The sequence below is a fragment of the Labrus mixtus genome, chromosome 21 (genome assembly GCF_963584025.1).
Source record: "Labrus mixtus chromosome 21, fLabMix1.1, whole genome shotgun sequence".
NCBI lineage: Eukaryota > Metazoa > Chordata > Actinopteri > Labriformes > Labridae > Labrus > Labrus mixtus.
Genome location: NC_083632.1, coordinates 21,949,240 through 21,967,520, shown reverse-complemented (window position 1 = coordinate 21,967,520; position 18,281 = coordinate 21,949,240). Strand labels below are relative to the sequence as shown.

The following is an 18,281-nucleotide window of genomic DNA, read 5'->3' as shown; positions in this document are numbered from 1 at the left end:
ATTTGTCATTTCTATGAGTCCTTTTTCAGAATATAACTTCTCTAATGAGGCGACTCACCTTTACTTGAAGATTCAGCACTTGGTTCCATTCTGGATTTGCGTTTTTCTCAATAACCTGAGTGCAAAGCTGGAGGGACAAAAAAAAAAAACGAAGGTCAGAGTTTCTCAGTTTAACAACAATGTAAATCCCAACATGCTTACATGTAACATTATAGCTAAAAAAAGGAATTTATGATTAACCTTTCTGCCAGCAAAGCGTGCTTCTAAAAAGGGGTCGACCAGGTTCTTCTTGTTTTCATCTCCTCCAAAGATTTCTTTCATGGTCTGGATGAATGCATCATCCACTGAAATGAGAAAACAAGACATTTATCACCATGAGGTTTTAACAAGCTCTGCTTCGACTTGCAGGTTTTGATGTAATTTAAACAGTTTGTTGCGAATTAATTTTTTTTCCTCAGTTTTATTAAGTTTATTATGTCTTATTGAACAGAGATGGACTTTTAAAAATAATATAATGTTGTATGTCTGAAAGTCATATACAGAAATGCATATTTTGTCCTTTTGTGTGTTTTTGTGTGTGTGTTTGTGTGTGTGTGTGTGTGTGTGTGTGTGTGTGTGTGTGTGTGTGTGTGTGTGTGTGTGTCTGTTTGTGTGGTAAAAACCTGTAATTACTTCTCTGAAAACTACACCACGACGACAAACTAAATGTCAAACAATACTACAGAAACTAGCCTGATATCAGACTCTCATTAAAGTGCAGAAATGAAGTTTCAAACAGGCAAACTTAAATATTCTAAAAATAAGAACAACAAATACTGACCATCAATTCCTCATGGACATGGATATGAGTCAAATGTATGTTTTTGTCATTAAAGTTTCTGAGTCTTTTTTTTGTACACAATCAATGACATAGAGGGATTCATTCAATTAAAATATACATTTAATGCGATTGACAAAAAAAAGACTGAAGACAAACAGGTAAATCTTACTTTTGATATAAAACTTTGAATACAAATGTACAGATTTAACTTACAGTAGACCAAACTTAGAGCTGAGCCTGCACTAACCAATATTACTGTACAAACAATTGATCAAAGGACTAAAAAGAGAACTTCAAGAGAACAGATTTTGGATGTGCATTCATCAGGTTGCATCTTGTTTTGCTCTGTGTCTGCTCTAAAAGCAACTCTGTGTGTGAAAGAGTGCATACATGAACAGTAAGTCTTGGTTTCTGTGTTGTGCAAAAGGATTTGAAACAATAGCTTAGCCGGTCTTACTCTGGGGAACATCCTCGGCTCTGAACACCTTCAGTGACAGTGTGGCCCACCGCAGAGTCACACCAGCCGGCAGCAGCAGATTACTCTCTATGTCATCCTGATCATCATTTGCCTCCCTTCTCTCCACCTGTGAGGAAGTCAAAGAATGGAAGGGCTCCATGTGAGAGAGTGAGGGGCATTAACATCATATTTAAAGTGAGTACAGTAGTGTGTCGGCCTCGTACCGGAGGCTCGTCTCCAGTCCCCACCACGAAGAGGCTGACTTTGAGGTATCCTTTAGCCCCAGAGTTGGAGTCATCTGGGTCATTTAATAGGAGCCACTTCCTCACAACACAATGGGCTGAAATTGAAAGCACATCGACAGTTATTTAGAAATCAATGTTTGAAGCTGGAAAAAATAAGTACAACCAAAGCTGCTAGCTTAAGTGCTTCACTATGTTCACAAACAGATTCACTTTGTCTGGTGTGTGATATTGTGTAGGTAGCGTGCAATGTTTAAATGTTCAAACTACCTCAGGAAGGAAATTGCAACTGTTTCACAATGTGAATTCATTTAAATGGACATGTGTGAATATGTGTTTCAGTGTCTAGATGCTATTATTGTTAACTGTTAATATGTTTATATTTGTGCTGTTTCTATTTTGGTATTGCTGCAGGGCACCCCTGGAAAAGAGACCTAGGTCTCAGTGGGTCCTTCCTGCTAAAATAAAGGATGAATTTAAAAAAAAAAAAAAAAAAAGCTGAGGGGAAGTACAGAAACGGGTTCTGTCAGGTCATCCCTGTGAGGTATAAGTAGTCAAGTGATCACATGTTAATACCAAAATTATTTTTATGGTTGCTTTAGATTATGATTTTTTTAGGTTTTATTTTAAACAAACTTGTAATGTTGAGAATCAATGATACAAACCAGCAATGTAGGAACTAAAACAACACTGCCCCCTGTCACACTTCAAACAACAGCATCCTGAGAGAAAATGTAAATGAAATACAAATCTGTGGTTTACCTGGCTCGTCATAGACATAACCAATGTCCAGCTGTGTGAGAAGAACAACAGATCAGTCAGACGAAAAAAAGGCATCAACCAAACTCTTTTACATGCTAAGAATTAGTAAAACTAAATACCTTGAATTCTCCCACGAGACTGTCAGCCCTCAGTGAATAAGAATTATAAATCTGAAAGGAAAAGGCTTAAAGACTCAATGACTGATGTTTATACAAAGTGACAGAGGATGGTGACCCCACACAGACGTATGTATACTGACCCGGAAACTGATGTTCTTATCAAACAGATCTGATGGCAGCATGTGGACGTTGAAGTAGAACATCTATGAAAATATAAAAAGAGATATAAATTCCCCTGAAGACAGACAAGGAACACATTCAGCCCTAAAACGTGCCCAATGGTTTTAAGTCAGAGACAGATTAGAAACTTTTAGAGGTTAATGCGAGTACCTCATCAAAGAAAGGGTTGTTCCCTCTCTTTATCCTCGTCCTGTGGGTGTCTTCACACACACTGACCTTCACCACTGGTTTAATGTTGTTGCCAGGCAACTGACGGGCCTCAATGATCCGGACACGAATCTGAAACACACCCGAGTATCACAGGATCCAGCGTGGATAAAGGTATGACAACCATGACAGCATGAGAGCAACTTATTCTGACCCAGAGAACCTACGTTCATTCAAAAGTACTACGAAATCATCCTAATTAAGCCTTATCGCAGAAGAAATAAAAGCAATTGGAAACCGACATTTCTTTTTTTTTTTAAGAAACAAGTGGGGAAAAACAGGTTGATCAAATCTCTTAAATCTTATTTCTAGCTTTTCAAATATCCAGACATATTTAATCATATAAAGGGATTACAAAGGATGAAAATAGACCATCAAAAGTAACCCAGTACACAGCTCTGTTGTTATGCAATGAATGCAATGAATGCAGATTATTTGTAATTTTCAAACAAAAGCATCCACTGTTTGTGTTATTCAGGTTATTATTCAGAACAGTACAGTGTCCCCATATTAGTATTCATCCTGCTCAAACTGTCCACATGTTGTCTTTTTTAACTGCAAATGTAAATGGATTGATTGTGTTTTATAAAATGGACCAACAAAAGCAGTCCCTGATTCACAAAGCGGGAAGGGAGGAGATTATAAAGTATTCAAAATGACTTAAAAAAGTACATGGAGGGTGAAAAATGATTCAATGCACTGTAGGTAAACACTTGTATATCCCACACTAACAAACTGTAAACTGATGGTCTCCTGACATGAGCCGGGGATCCGGCCGAAGATTTCTGCCTTTTAATAAGGCAATTTTTTTCTTACCACTGTAACTTTTGCTGCTTTGCTAAAGTGCTCATGATGGATAGGAGGATATGAGTAAGGTCTTTTACCTGCTTTTTGTAACATAAGAATGAGTAAGGTCTTTTACCTGCTTTTTGTAACATAACAATGAGTAAGGTCTTTTACCTGCTTTTTGTAACATAACAATGAGTAAGGTCTTTTACCTGCTTTTTGTAACATAACAATGAGTAAGGTCTTTTACCTGCTTTTTGTAACATAACAATGAGTAAGGTCTTTTACCTGCTTTTTGTAAAGTGTCTCCAGATAACACTTGTTATGAGTTGACGCTATACAAATAAAAATTGATTGATTGATTGATAACAATGCCTTGATCATTTTGACTCATGTTAACAAACATATGCTGAGCCTATAGTTGTTGTTTCTGTCCATAGAAGTGTCAACGTCAGACTGACCTGGAAGTCCTGAGGCTTATTCACTAGTCGGTGGCGGCTGTGGGCCCTTGCCAACCTCTTCTGGAGGTTGCCAGACTGTCCCGGGGAGAGTGGGGCCCCTGTAGCACTGCTCTGGGCCCCATCTGGTTGACTCTCGTCCCCCTCATCGCCTCCACCACCTGACCAGCAGGAAAACAAGATGCAGAGATTTAATTCTATTTATAGATATTGCAAAATAGTTCAACTTCATCACGAGTGGCACAAACATACCAGCATCCACTGCAGCGTCTCCTGATTGAGGGTTATTGGGGTTTAGAGCAGCATTGGCTGGAGGATCATAGCTCACCATGAGGTCGATAGTAGCCTTGAAAGATTATTTCCTGGTCAAATATTTATTTTAAAAGGGAGACAGATATCTTACTTTAAACAGAAAGAAACTCACCCCGATGTTCTGTCCTGTCTCGTTGACCAAAGGGACATTTTTGGATGGTAAGGACCTCACTTGACCAGTGGCAAGGTCTCTCAATGAAATCTTAGTTGACCCGAGGAATCTGTTGGAAAGAATAAAGCAAGAAAACATTAAAGCAAATACAGATTTTGACAGATACTTTATTTGTGTAACTTTAAATGTGTATACCTTGTGACTAAGTGGAAAATGTTTTTATTTATTTATCAGTTTATTTGTCAATGTATATAGGACTTCTAGCCATGGCTAATTTGCAGTCCTTGTCCCTGGTTATGCTTTTAGGAAATAACACATGATACAACAACACTGTAAAATAGACATACAAAAAGACAACTGCAGCGACATAGACGCATAAAAAACAGTTTGTCATAATCCTGCTCTGGTATTCTGATGTAGCCTTATTTACTATCTACATCATGCTCAGGTGGATAACTCAAATGTATGCTGTAGAGCTGTATCATAGGTTTGAAGTTTTATTAACAAATCTGACAACCAGTATCACCATTTCCTGATTATTAATCAAATTAAACAAGATAAACAATAAACAAGATGGTAAACATGCGAGACATCTGACCATATTCTACTGTTAAACAACATATTTGTTAGCCAATCAGCTACAGTCAGACATAAGGTGATGTTAGCATTCTGTTTTTTCCTAGCTAACAGTATTGTTATCAAAGGGAAATGTTAGCTAGGCGTTGCCTGAATGTTAGCATTAGCTGTAGCTTAACTGGTTATCATATGTTGTTTTAACTGATACACCTGGATGTTTTAAATGATAATTGTTTGTTATATTCCCTACATTTAAAAGACTTTCAACCTGAAACAGTGCAGTACAACACATTACAGCATTTGAGCTTTCCAACCCGAGAGTGATGTCAGAGGAAAAGGGTCACCAAGTGAAAACTCAAGTTTAATATCTAGTCAGCCAACACATCAGGAATGTAGTTACAGACGACCGAGAAACTCAATCTGCATGTGTGCTCAGTGAAGTCCCATTCATGAAAGGGGCATATAGAAGGTCACCACCCAGAGCTAACAAACCCTGCCTGCTCAGACAAACAAACGCACCCCATGAGGCAGCATACAGTCAACACTGCACAGAAGCTACCTGCCAGTGATTCAGTGTTGGATCATCTGAGACTACCTGCAGAGAGAACTCAAATGACCAAATCTTCCATTTGTTTGCATTGGAAGATCCTTTCATTTCCAGCTAAGGGAAACAGAACCAGGGCCATTTTTCAGAACATTTAAGTGACCAAGCAGAAATCTAATGAAGCAAACAGGAAAAGGATGTGAGTAACGGCGACGTCGATTAAGTGTAACTTTATTTGATTTGACACGTTTGCTTGAAATGAAACATCACATTCCTCTGTTAACTGCTTCTTTGCTGTTCAATGACAAAATAAAATGTTGGAAAGTGTCAGTGTACATGAGATCTGCCTACATGAACACTGGACTCTCTCTCTTTATACAAGTATTTTATAAATTGTTCCAAAGCAGTGTGTTATTGCTCCTGGTCTATTGTGGTGCGCGCTCAATGTACGGAGGCTGTGGTCCTCCAGGCACTGCTTGTCAACGGACAAGGCAGGCAACTGCTTGGGGCCCCAGACCAGTAGGGGGCCCCAGAGGGCAGAAAAAAATTAAACCAAAGCAGCGACCCCATAATGTGCAAAATTTTGCAATGACAGTAGGAAGCCTCCTTAAGGGGGCCCCATCTGATTTTGATTTTTGCCTTGGGCCCCAACAGACTTTAGAATTGCCACTGCCTCCAGGCGGGCACACGAAAAAATACACTGCTAATTGTGTATCTTGTTTATGCTCAAACACTCAAAACACAGATTAACGTTAAGGCAGAAATACAGACAAAATATATATTTTTCTTCTTAAATGTTGACACTGACGTGTTAATCCAACATAAACAAACGGCTGCCAGTTCAGCAGAACAAACCATATGACGTATTTTTGTAGGCCAACCCGGAAGTAGCATCGCCATGGGGTCTAACCAGAATTTTCCTATGGGATTTTTGCATTGGATTTTGGATCGTTGCAGAAAATCAGAAAATCAGACGATCTCTGATAAATTAACCCGCGTAGTTTAATAATTTTTTTACTAACATAATATGCACCTTAACCTAAAGATTAAACCTACAGGAGACATCTCCGACTAGTGAGAGAGTTCCCGGCCTCTGTGTCCGGCGTGATGACGTTTAATGTCCCCGACAAACACTGTAGTCTCATTTAGCCACTTGTTAGCAACCGCCTTTTTAAAGACGCCTAAAAACTTCAAAATTCACAAGTGTGGGTATTACCTAACGTAGTTTATGTGGTCTAACAAAACACCAACATCTCTTAAGCTTGTGTTAACCACAGACCTTATTTCAGACGTCTAACCACAAACCCATTCAAAATTCCCATTGACTTTTAGACGTTAGACCCCATGGCGCTCAAATGCTAACTTACTTCCTGGTTTTAGGAGTCATTGCTGTGGCGCTCTATATCACTATAATTTAGTCTAAGACATCAATCCTGCAATAAATCCAACCATTATTTTACAGGGAGGTGTTTTGATTCTTTTTTCACACCTTTGATAAATACAAGTGTAGGTTATATAACAATACAATAGGTTCTTCAGCCTCCAAAATAGTCCTTACGTTGAATCAACACCTCTCTGGAACAGCTCAAAATTTGAGAATATTGTGAGTGAATCCTTTTAGTTACATGTACCTCGTAAACACTGAATACATTGTAAAATCACACTGAATAGTTTACGACGTAAACTACTCATTGGATGTTTGTCTGCATTACATTATTTTCAATCCAATGAATTCAAAGTAACACTGAAGTAACACAGTGTAGCAAATGGACTGCGATGCATCATTCAGATGACATTGTACTTTGGGTGGACTTGTTTTCTTGGCAGTGATCCTGAGAGGAGGAATTTCCCGAGACAGAAACAGTTACTCACTACGGACTCTACATTAACATGACATCACTGAAGACTCACTGACAAAGACTTAGAGATTAACAATAGTACCAGAGTATTCAAGACGATGATTTTCCCCTTTAACAACTTTTGCTTGGTCTGCAAAAAAATTCAATCATGGGACAAATCGAGGAAAAGATGAAAAACAATCTAAAAGTTTTATAAAATCATTGACAAGTAAACTGCAAACTACACAAAATACTGATTATAATTCACTCAGCTGAAGTAAAATAATGAATGAATGAAAAAAAATCTTCCACATGTGATTACTCCGACATCTGAGTAAGACACATTTTCCTCACAACACAAAAAGTTGGACAGAGTTTTGTTGAGATGATGATATTTTTTTGGCTGCACTCAGAGCTCTGAATCAGGAAGGAGACTGACACAAGGATTCTCCATGAGTCTATAAACCTGGTATGTGGTCTTGAAGCTGACAGGGTGTACAGCACTTGCTTGCTAATAAGATTAGAATTTGATAAAAACAAATAGAGGATTAAGGTAAGATGTGTTTGAGGGGAAACATCATTGAAAAAGATGGCTGGTTATGTAACTGGATTTCAACATGGCTGTTCTTTCTCAGCCATTTATCATTTTGCAAATCCTGTTTTCAGGCTTGACTACACTCTGATACCATTCAAATTTAAAACAGAATAAGTCACACATTATGATTGTATCAGACCCCGACAGGCCTCGACACTTGTCTGAACATCTTCCAAAATGTACATTTAATATAGACCAGCAGCAGCTCTGCATATATTGTGAACAGAACAGAATGACTGACACATTTCCTCATTGTTTTCCCTGCAAACACACAGAGCAATGACCAAAACAGGATGAGTCACAGGGAAACATCCCACCACTGCTGACTGCGTCCCTGTATTTAAGACTTTGATAGCTGGTGGAACAACAGTCTGACTAGCTTCTCTGCACTCATGCCATATAATCTTGAAGATCATTTAAAATCCTCCTTCTCACCCGCAGGTCTGTTTGTGGTCATCTAGCATCATATCTTCAAGGTCACAGTGCTCTATAAATGATCTTGAACATTGTGCTGTCAGTATGACTAACATCTCTAAAAGTAAAAGGGGGAGGGGGGGGGGCAAAGCCTTTAATTATCAAGCCACTCTCCCTTGGAATCGTCTACCAGTCAGGGTCCGGGAGACAGACACCCACTCTACTTTAAGAGTAGCATGTAACATAACAGACTAAGAGCCATGACAAGAGATACATCTTCTTTTTGCAACATAGAATATACATACATACCTCTCCCCTCTCCCACATGGTGAACGGTCCTCCACCCTCCTCACTAACCCACAGATCAAAGCCATAAGAATAAAAGATGAAGTAAAAGAATAGATAAATGACATCATGTATTTAACTTATTCCATGTGCCATCTAAGGGTCTTAAGTCTTATGAAACAGCCTCTAAAGGCATTGGGTTTTTTCTCTAATGGACCTCATGAAATAACTTCATCGATCCACTGAATAATATCAGGAGGATTTAGTCTATTCACTTACAGTACATGTGATGCATTTTTTGGCATCTGTAATGTCATTTTGCTCACATAACCCTTTTATCTTTTGAGAGGGGGGGTTCAAATCAGTCAAGTCACCCAGCATTGTGTTCTCAGGTGAAAAGGAAATATCTTGTAATAATACTTAAAGAATATTCTCAATCCCAAGCCACCACAGTCTAAGCTTAGAGCAAGACCATATGTACAGGGCTACAGGGTTACCAGTCTCTAGTTCAGGGGCTCCCAAACTTTTCAGCTTGTGACCCCCCAAAATCAAGGCGCCAGAGACTGGGAACCCCCCACTGTCCCATGAGGTGGTTAAGGCAAATAATATAGTGCACAGCCACGCTCAACACAAATTCATACAACAGTCTAAAAAACATACAATTATTAAATAAAGTACCGGTAATTTATTGTAAGAAAGGTTAGAAGCAGAATACAAGTCATTTCCATTTCACTTTATCACTAATTGGACTTAACACACAGGTGTGTGTATGTTTGTGTGTAATGAGCAGCTGACAGGTACAACGTTGTCGTCATGTGCAAAGTTACCATTTAAGTATTTTTACACATTAACTTAATTTTCATTTCACTTAGTGATATGGTTTCATTTGAAATGGAAATACTTTTTGTATATATTCTTGAGATTTTAAATTGGTATAAGTGTTTTTTTGAAGGCACCTAGAGTTAATCTGCTAGTTAATCTGGCTCCAGTGTTTGTTATGTAAATCCCCAGGCCCTATGTCTTTTAGTGCAGTTGTATTGATCTTTGAATATTTTATTATAAAACTGTATGTTTGTGATTTGCATTTACTCAGGTTTTACTCAAACAACAAGGATTCAAGTAGGGAGTACACTTTTGGTTTATTCAAAGAGCCTCTCTGTTTGGATGGTGTGTAGCGTCGTGTCTGTGGTTTGGATTCATTTCCATAAGTTCACTCCCTTTTACTTTCAGTATTCATCTCCTCTCACATAGATGTGTGTGATGATACTGCTCGTCCCAGAAGTTTGACCGGGGTGTGAAAATCAGCGAGCAATCACAGATCCTTGATTATTGCTGTTGACTCATTTTTCTTTCAGCACTGCCAGGCTGCAAAGTGTTTAGGACACACACAGTGGGTGAAAGTGGGTGAAATATTTGGAGAAACCTCCTGATGTCTGACTCTGTATGTTTTATCAATTCAAACAGTTTTGGTTGTGAATTTTCATGCAGCTGCATTCCCAGAAGAATTCAACCCGTAGTTTACCACTCCAAATGTTTCCGTGCAGAGTCTGTTAATATTTTATTGTAATGATAAGATTTAGTGGCCGCCTCATTTACTGTACATGTAAGTGTTATCAAAATACTAACCGCTCAATGACCCTGTTGTAAAAGTTAACACTGTATTCTAAATGTAAAATTATCTAAATCTTTATTTAAAAAATTAATAGGATAAGAAAAACATGTAACAGCTACATGCAAAGTCAGAGCTATCTGATAATATTTAACCAGTTCAACAGAATGTCCTCTTCAGAATCATTTTTACCAAGTTAACCTTTAGCCATGCCAGCATTTTGTTCTCAGAGGTTTGAAGGGTTCATCACTTTGTTGCAGGCTGGAATGCTTCAACATCTACTGCAACAACATCACATCTTATTCAGACATTCATGGTCCCCAAATATATCAATTTATCTACTTAAATATAGACACAAAACTGTGTACACATGTCAATGACTCACACAGACAGGTCATGAAGATCCCCCGTGACTTCTTCTAGTTCCACTTAAAGGTTGAACTTTTTCAAACTGAAATATGTTTCCGATTGATTACTGGAGGAATGATGATCTGATGAAATTCACATCAGATCAAGAGTTTTATGATGCAGTAAGCCTGATCAATATGAGGAGATAGGCGATCGTTATTGTTTTTTAGTTTATTTTGTTAATATTGACTTTTTGTTGCTGTAACTTCGCGAGTAACTCCAACTCCAAACAGCAAACATGGATATTCTTCTTTTTGGAGTAGTAGTGATGTTTTTCTTTCTCTGTGGACTCTTTAAAACTCCCTCGGGAGACCCATTCAGTCACGGCTCCATTGTTTACACCCGTGAACAGCTGACTGCGCTGTGCCAACCTCGGTTACATCCAGCTGAAAGACCGGACATCCCCGCAGAACTACGGAAGAAGAGAAGGGGATGCAGAGCCGGAGTGAAGTGTCGGGAAAAGAAAAGACGGTACAAACCATCCGTGCCGTCTTTAATTATGGGGAATGTAAGATCTCTCCCTAATAAGATGGAGGAGCTGACGGCGCTCACCCGGCTTCAGAGGGAGTACCGAGAGTGTAGCATCATGCAGTTCACGGAGACATGGCTGAATGAACTCACTCCGGACACACTCGTAACTTTGGACAGCTTCCACCTCATCAGAGTGGACCGGAGCGTGAGGGAGAGCGGTAAGAAGAAAGGCGGGGGAATAGCGATGTATGTGAATGAGAGATGGTGTAACTCTGGGCACATCACCGTTAAAGAACAGCGCTGCACTAAGGATGTGGAGCTGCTGGCTGTAAGCATTCGGCCATATTACCTGCCGAGGGAGTTTTCACACGTCATCGCGGTGACTGTTTACATCCCCCCCCCTCGGCAGACGCTGCTGCAGCCTGTGAACTCATCCACAGTGTAGTGTCTCAGCTACAGACATCACACCCCCAGTCTCTTATTCTCATCTCAGGAGATTTTAACCACGCTTCCCTGTCTGTCACTCTGCTTACTTTCACTAAGTATGTTGACTGCCATACCAGGGACAATAAAACTTTGGACTTACTGTATGCAAACACCAAGGATGCATACAGATCATCACCCCTCCCGCTCAGACCACAACCTGGTGAGACTGCAGCCCATTTACATACCTATGGTGAAAAAACAACCCCCCACAACCAGGTATGTGAAGAAGTGGTCTGAGGAGGCCACTGAGGTGCTGCAGGACTGCTTCGACACCAGTGACTGGGAGGTGCTGTGCAGCCCACATGGGGAGGACATCGACTGTTTAACTCACTGCATCACAGACTACATAAACTTCTGTGTTGAGAACACTGTACCCACCAAAGAAATACAGTGTTTCTCCAACAACAAACCCTGGGTGACTCCTGAGCTGAAAACCCTGCTCAATGAAAAGAGGAGGGTTTTTAGATCTGGAGATAGAGAGGAGCTGAGGAGGGTGCAGAAGGAGCTCAAGAAAAAAATCAAGGAGGGGAAAGCCAGCTACCGGGCAAAGATGGAGGAGCATTTACAACATAAAAATGCAAGAGAAGTCTGGAGGGGCCTGAATAACATCTCAGGTCACAGCAGAAGGCATGGGAGGGGCCCTGAAGCAGGAGACAGGGAGTGGGCAAATGAACTGAATCTGTTCTTCAATAGATCTGATTCTGCTCCCAACCCCACCCCCACCCACCAGAGTGCAGACCAGCCTGCTTCTCACACACTCCATCTGAGTACCTTGAGTACCCTGCCACCACCCCCCTCAACAGCCCTCTCCTCCTCCTCCTCAGACGACTCCCCAACAACCCCCCCCTCTTCTTCCTCCTCTTCCGACGGCCTCTCCATAACAGCTGATCAGGTGAGAAGTCAGCTGAGGAAGATCAAGGCGAGGAAGGCCACAGGTCCCGACGGCATCAGCTCCAGACTCCTGAAGGACTGTGCAGACCAGCTCTGTGAGGTCCTTCTGCACATCTTCAACCTGAGCCTGAGACTGGAGAGGGTACAGACTCTGTGGAAGACTTCCTGCGTGGTGCCAGTCCCAAAGACATCTCACCCTAGGGAGCCTAACCACTTCAGACCTGTGGCCCTCACCTCTCACCTGATGAAGACCATGGAGAGGATCGTCCTCAACAACCTCCGCCCCCTGGTGACTTCAAATCTGGATCCTCTGCAGTTCGCCTACCAGCCGAACATCGGGGTGGATGACACCGTCATCTACCTGCTGCAGAGATCCTGGACTCACCTGGAGAACACCGGCAGCACTGTGAGGGTCATGTTCTTTGACTTCTCCAGTGCCTTCAACACAATCCAGCCTGCACTGCTCAGGGGGAAGCTAGAGAGGGCGGGAGTGGACTGTCACCTGGCTGCATGGACAACGGACTACCTCACCAACAGACCACAGTACGTGAGGCTTCAGGACTGTGAGTCTGACATGGTGGTCTGCAGTACAGGGGCCCCGCAGGGGACAGTTCTCTCCCCTTTCCTTTTCACCCTGTACACCTCTGACTTCTGCTACAACTCTGGGAGCTGCCACCTGCAGAAGTTCTCCGATGACACAGCCATCGTGGGGTGTGTGTCTAAGAGGAGCGAACAAGAGTACAGGCAGGTCATCATGGACTTTGTCGACTGGAGTGAGCTCGACCACCTTCAGCTCAACGCCAGCAAGACAAAGGAGATGGCGATTGACTTCCGCAGGAAGTCACCCCAGACTGCACCGGTGAACATCCAGGGCTTGGACATCGAGAGGGTGGAGACGCACAAATACCTGGGTGTTCACCTCAACAATAAACTGGACTGGTCTCACAACACCGACGTCCTGTACAAGAAGGGCGACTGAGGTCCTTTGGAGTGTGCAGGACTCTGCTAAGTACTTTTTATGACACTGTGGTGGCGTCTGCACTTTTCTATGCAGTGGTCTGCTGGGGAGGAGGGAGCACAGAGAGAGATAGGAAGAGGCTGAACAGACTGGTCAGGAGGGCCAGTTCTGTCTTGGACTGTCCTCTGGACAGAGGAGGTGGGTGAGAGGAGGATGTTAGTGAAGCTGACATCCATCATGGACAACCCCTCTCACCCCCTACATGACACCGTGGGGGCTCTGAGCAGCTCCTTCAGCAGCAGACTGAGACACCCACCCTGCAAGACAGAGCGCTACCGCAGGTCATTCATCCCATCTGCAGTCAGACTGTTTAATCAGACTCTTTAACAGCTTCACCACCTCATAATGCTAAACACTGTGTGTGTGTTTTTAAGAACAAAACCTTTTTTGTAGTTTTTTTTTGTAGTTACTGTGTAACTTTACATTATTGTATTTTTTTATTTAACTGAATGTAAATATGTTTGATTTGATTTTAACTTCTATTTTTATTTTTAATAATAGAAAACAGGGGACGGGAATACAATTATTAAAAATAATTGTATTCCCGTCCCCTGTTTTCTGGAGCTGCTGTAATGCACAAATTTCCCCCACAGGGGATCAATAAAGTTTATCTTTATCTTTATCTTTATTGTTCTACATTGAGAAACTGACATGAAGTGCAAAAAAACAAAAAATTCAAGAGTGCCTAAACACAGATTTGACATCTATCTGCTGTTCTTTATGTTTTACAAATTACCTGCTGTGCTGATATGTTTAAATGTTCAAAATGAATCACCACTACATTGGCACCTATTCTTCTGAGGGTAAGTGTTAGCTAGCTTTAGTTCACATTGGGATTATGATTTAATTACGATTAACGGCATGGCCGCATTATCCTGACCCGTACTTTACTTGTGAATACATACATTCACAGTAAATGAGCTGTTCTTTATTAAGACACCAACATCACCTCCGATTTATCAGAATGACAGAATGATCATTGTTGGCTTTTTAGTGTGTTGATGTTAGCACTGACTCACAGCACTGCTGGGCTCCAGTTCACCCCCACTGGGCAGCTAGCATGCAGGAAAGCTGCAGTCCTTTTATTGACTTCTCTAAAATACTATACCAGAACATGTATTGTATGCAAAACAGCTTTACTTCTTTAAACCTTAAAAAAGATTTACATAAAATAGACTGTTATTAAGATCCGGTCATACATCAGATGTGCAGACCTAATGATCCGGATGAAGTTATTGTTTTAAACACTTCAAACTTTGATCCAAAAAATCTTCTAATCTCGATTTAAAATCTAACTTCAATCAGAAAACACTGATTGTATTTCTCTCTACTAGTTGCCACGACGACAGGGATTACCCATAACAGCAGATGTTTAACTATTTCTGCAGAAAGAGAGGGAGAGACTTCCTCGTTCTGCTCCCTCTGTGTAGATCTTTAGGGAGCGTGTCAGATGGGCCAGCCCAGTGGAAAACTTGACTCAATTGAACATGGACTCGTGGGCTGGAAACAAGCTCCCTCCCACACAGTTATGACTGTCCCATGCATGGGGGGAAAACTTTTACAAGGCAAAGCATATGAGCAGAGAGAATATATTCCTTGTAATGTCTTTCACACATAAATTATAGACACACACTCACTTTTAAAATGCTTGTTTTTCTTATCATAGACAAGCCTTTGATAGCACTAATTAGTGATGTCGAGGAAACATTCTTTGGGGTTGGACTAGATTGGTCCCATATGTGAGTTGGGTTTGGAAGCAAAAGACTTGAACTGCTTTGCTGCAACTAGACATTCTGCATCTATTTTCAAACTGTTTTTCAGCGGTTGTTTGGTACTGTTGCACTATGACAAAATATTTGGCTAGTAAAGGCTACAAAAAGCACCCCCCCCCACCCCCCCCCCCCCCCCCCCACCCTCCACCCCCAAGTGAAAGCGTGCCACACATTTCCCATCAAGAGAGAAAGAAGACAAACAGCAATTCATCCATCCACTGTTGCCCAATCAGGACCAGGCAGCCCACACAGTCCGGCAAGTCCCAGCATGGCAAGTAGGGTGTGAGGGGGTAGCAGGAGCTAGCTACATAACTCAAACACTGGGTTACTATGAAACTTATCTTCCCCGTGTATATCTGTGTCAGTTAATAATGATATGTATCCTATCCAGTGGGTGTGGCCTCTGCTGTGAACAAATAACTTTGCAGCCAAGGTGCTTCAAAAGATCTTGTCGTTTGTCTGCATGTTCACAAGTTGTATTTAATACCTGACATCTACACAGCTGAGAAAATCACACACACACACACACACACACACACAGCCTCCGTCTACTTCTGCCTAACCCGCTGTTTAAACAGACTTTTTTTTCCATAAAAGTCGTTGTTCAGACAAGAATTATTTGCTCTGTGATTCAGTAAGGAGAGGCACACAAGCTCCTCTTTCATCACTGTGATCCCTCTGTTGCACAAAAAGCTAACAGGGAGCTCAGTGACAGTCTCAGCGTCTTACTGCACTTACTTATTTTTCCCAATCGTCTCATAATCTTTCACAACCACGTCTATGAAGGAGTTGGAGTCCAGCGCTGTGCCCTTCAGGTCAAAATCAAGCACCTGCAAAACAGAAAGAGGGGAAAAGAGATGAGATGCTTCAGCAGTTGTTTTTGTATGAAAGAGGCTACATTTAGACCTACATGCATTTATCATATAATCCATGGACATGGTGCATTTACATACTGTGACAGTCATATGATGATTATCCATGTCCATGTATTTACCATGTGATGTCTATTAGTTTATTTCAAACGGGAATGTATATGTAGGATGTAACTCAATTATTGCTGCTTTACTTTGCAGCTGATCTTAACTACCTTTAATTAAAAGTCAAAGGTGTGTGTGTGTGTGTGTGTGCGTGTGCGTGTGCGTGTGTGTGTGTGTGTGTGTGCGTGCGTACTGGAGGTTTACCTCATTCCATACAGGATTCACCTCATTGTCAATTGATTTTGTTTTCTTTTTCTCATCTGAAAGGGAAATCATTTATTTGTAAATCTTGTTGCACCAAAAGGTCAAGGTCAAATGAAACACAAGCCACTTCTCGACAGTCTCAGTAGACTACTTTTGGGTATGTGAGTTCAAAATACTGGGAAGAACAAAGTTGCCAAACCAAAGAATACACCTGAAATTATTTCACCCATTTCCTATTTGCAATAGGTTATTGTTGTGTAGTCCTGAAGTGTTTCAGCCTTAACAGGGAAGCAGGAAAAGAGAGAAGCTGCCACACCTGTGGCTGATGTTGATGATGACAAAGAAAACAGCTGCAGGCGACTAGAGCTGTTTACTGTACCAGGATTGTGTCCTCTACAGAAGCAAATATCAATGTGACACAGAACTATATCTGATATCATTTTAATACAAGAGCATAATTCTAGTTTTAGGCTCTTTGAAAGATTTCTATTTTCTGTCTGTGAATCTTTCATGTCCTGGCATGATCCCTTCTCAGCTGTCTTTGCAACTTGGTAATGCTGTGACATGTTACAGGAGTTTACCTTTCCTCTATGTTGCATTTGAAAGGACTGTATCGTAAGAACTTCCAAATAATACATATAAGCACCAAAAAGAAGACACGGAAAACTAAACTGTACGCTTGAAAAATTGCATGAGATACCAATTAAATATTCAGACAATGCGTTGGGTCCATAGAGTGACGTCATACTAGCTAAAAGTTATGAAGGCTATAAAGTTATTATTAAGCTCAAGACACACTTCCTCCACTTTTATAAGACCCTTATATATAGACAGTTATATAAAAACGACTTTTGAACTGAGACTTACCTTTAAAGGTGACAGAGGCTATTGGGTCCGGACTTCCAATTCTATGTTTAGGCAGATTTTTAGCCGATTGTACAACGACTCGCAACATGGCACCAGACAGGTTAAACAAAATGTTATATTATATGAAAAAAAAAAAAGTTGAGGAATGTTATATTAAAAGTTTAAAGCAACTGACTGGCATCCTCACCGCCCCATCACTGCAGCTCTCTCAGGGCAGGGCGGACTGTGTTTCCAAGTCCCGTTTAGTGAGGAAGAGGGGAAATGAGGGCGGGTCATCACGGGGCTCTAATTACCTTTGAGTCAGTCAATTACCTTAGCTGCTGCTGCCACCGTGTGAGTATGAATGTTTCTGTACATGGTTGACACTGTAATAGAAGTGTTCATTCCTTAATAGAATATTTCACACTGAAAAGACGGTACAATTATTTAAAAAAAAAAAAAAAAATGATATGCTTACAACTACCTCCAGTTGTGTCTCGTACATTTAGCCTACTGCTGTCAAAAGGGGGAAAATGACTACACTTCATGTTATGCTAAGTATTTGCGATGCCGAGCGTTGGTCAAATATTTTAGTTGTGGCTCTATCTAGTGGCCGTACCTGTTAATGACATGATATCTGACAGCCACATGCACCAATCCCAGCTTGAAAGGCAGTTTATCAATGCTACCTTATTCTAACAAGTTGTCTGAAAAAAAATGAAGTCTTTCTCACATAATACATGATAGTATTAATTAATATCATATAAGATTTCCTTGAGAGTGAATTATGTATCATTGGTCCCCATGGTGAAAATACAGTATGCAAAAGCATTTAGCTACTTGTAGGCTATATTAACTTGAGTACTGCAATTTTGTTGCACCCTCATACTTC

General features: G+C 40.9%; 1 protein-coding gene across 8 annotated transcripts in view; it reads right to left on the bottom strand.

The window, feature by feature from the left end:
- Positions 1-17,640, bottom strand: part of myof (myoferlin) — a 38,083-nt gene extending 20,443 nt beyond the window's left edge. For 7 of the 8 annotated variants that reach the window (XM_061027470.1, XM_061027472.1, XM_061027471.1 and 4 more), the window contains exons 1-14: positions 17,411-17,639; positions 16,544-16,599; positions 16,101-16,192; positions 4,456-4,564; positions 4,284-4,377; positions 4,035-4,192; positions 2,731-2,859; positions 2,541-2,603; positions 2,401-2,451; positions 2,282-2,312; positions 1,502-1,617; positions 1,278-1,404; positions 241-344; positions 59-127 (exon numbers count right to left, since the gene is read on the bottom strand). In XM_061027470.1, the coding sequence (XP_060883453.1) occupies positions 59-127; positions 241-344; positions 1,278-1,404; positions 1,502-1,617; positions 2,282-2,312; positions 2,401-2,451; positions 2,541-2,603; positions 2,731-2,859; positions 4,035-4,192; positions 4,284-4,377; positions 4,456-4,564; positions 16,101-16,192; positions 16,544-16,599; positions 17,411-17,498 (1,287 nt within the window). In that variant the 5' untranslated portion in view covers positions 17,499-17,639. Of the gene's footprint in view, positions 1-58; positions 128-240; positions 345-1,277; positions 1,405-1,501; positions 1,618-2,281; positions 2,313-2,400; positions 2,452-2,540; positions 2,604-2,730; positions 2,860-4,034; positions 4,193-4,283; positions 4,378-4,455; positions 4,565-16,100; positions 16,193-16,543; positions 16,600-17,410 lie in introns of all 8 variants that reach the window. The other variant, XM_061027478.1, reaches the window with a different exon arrangement.
- Between the last annotated feature and the right edge of the window lie 641 nt (positions 17,641-18,281).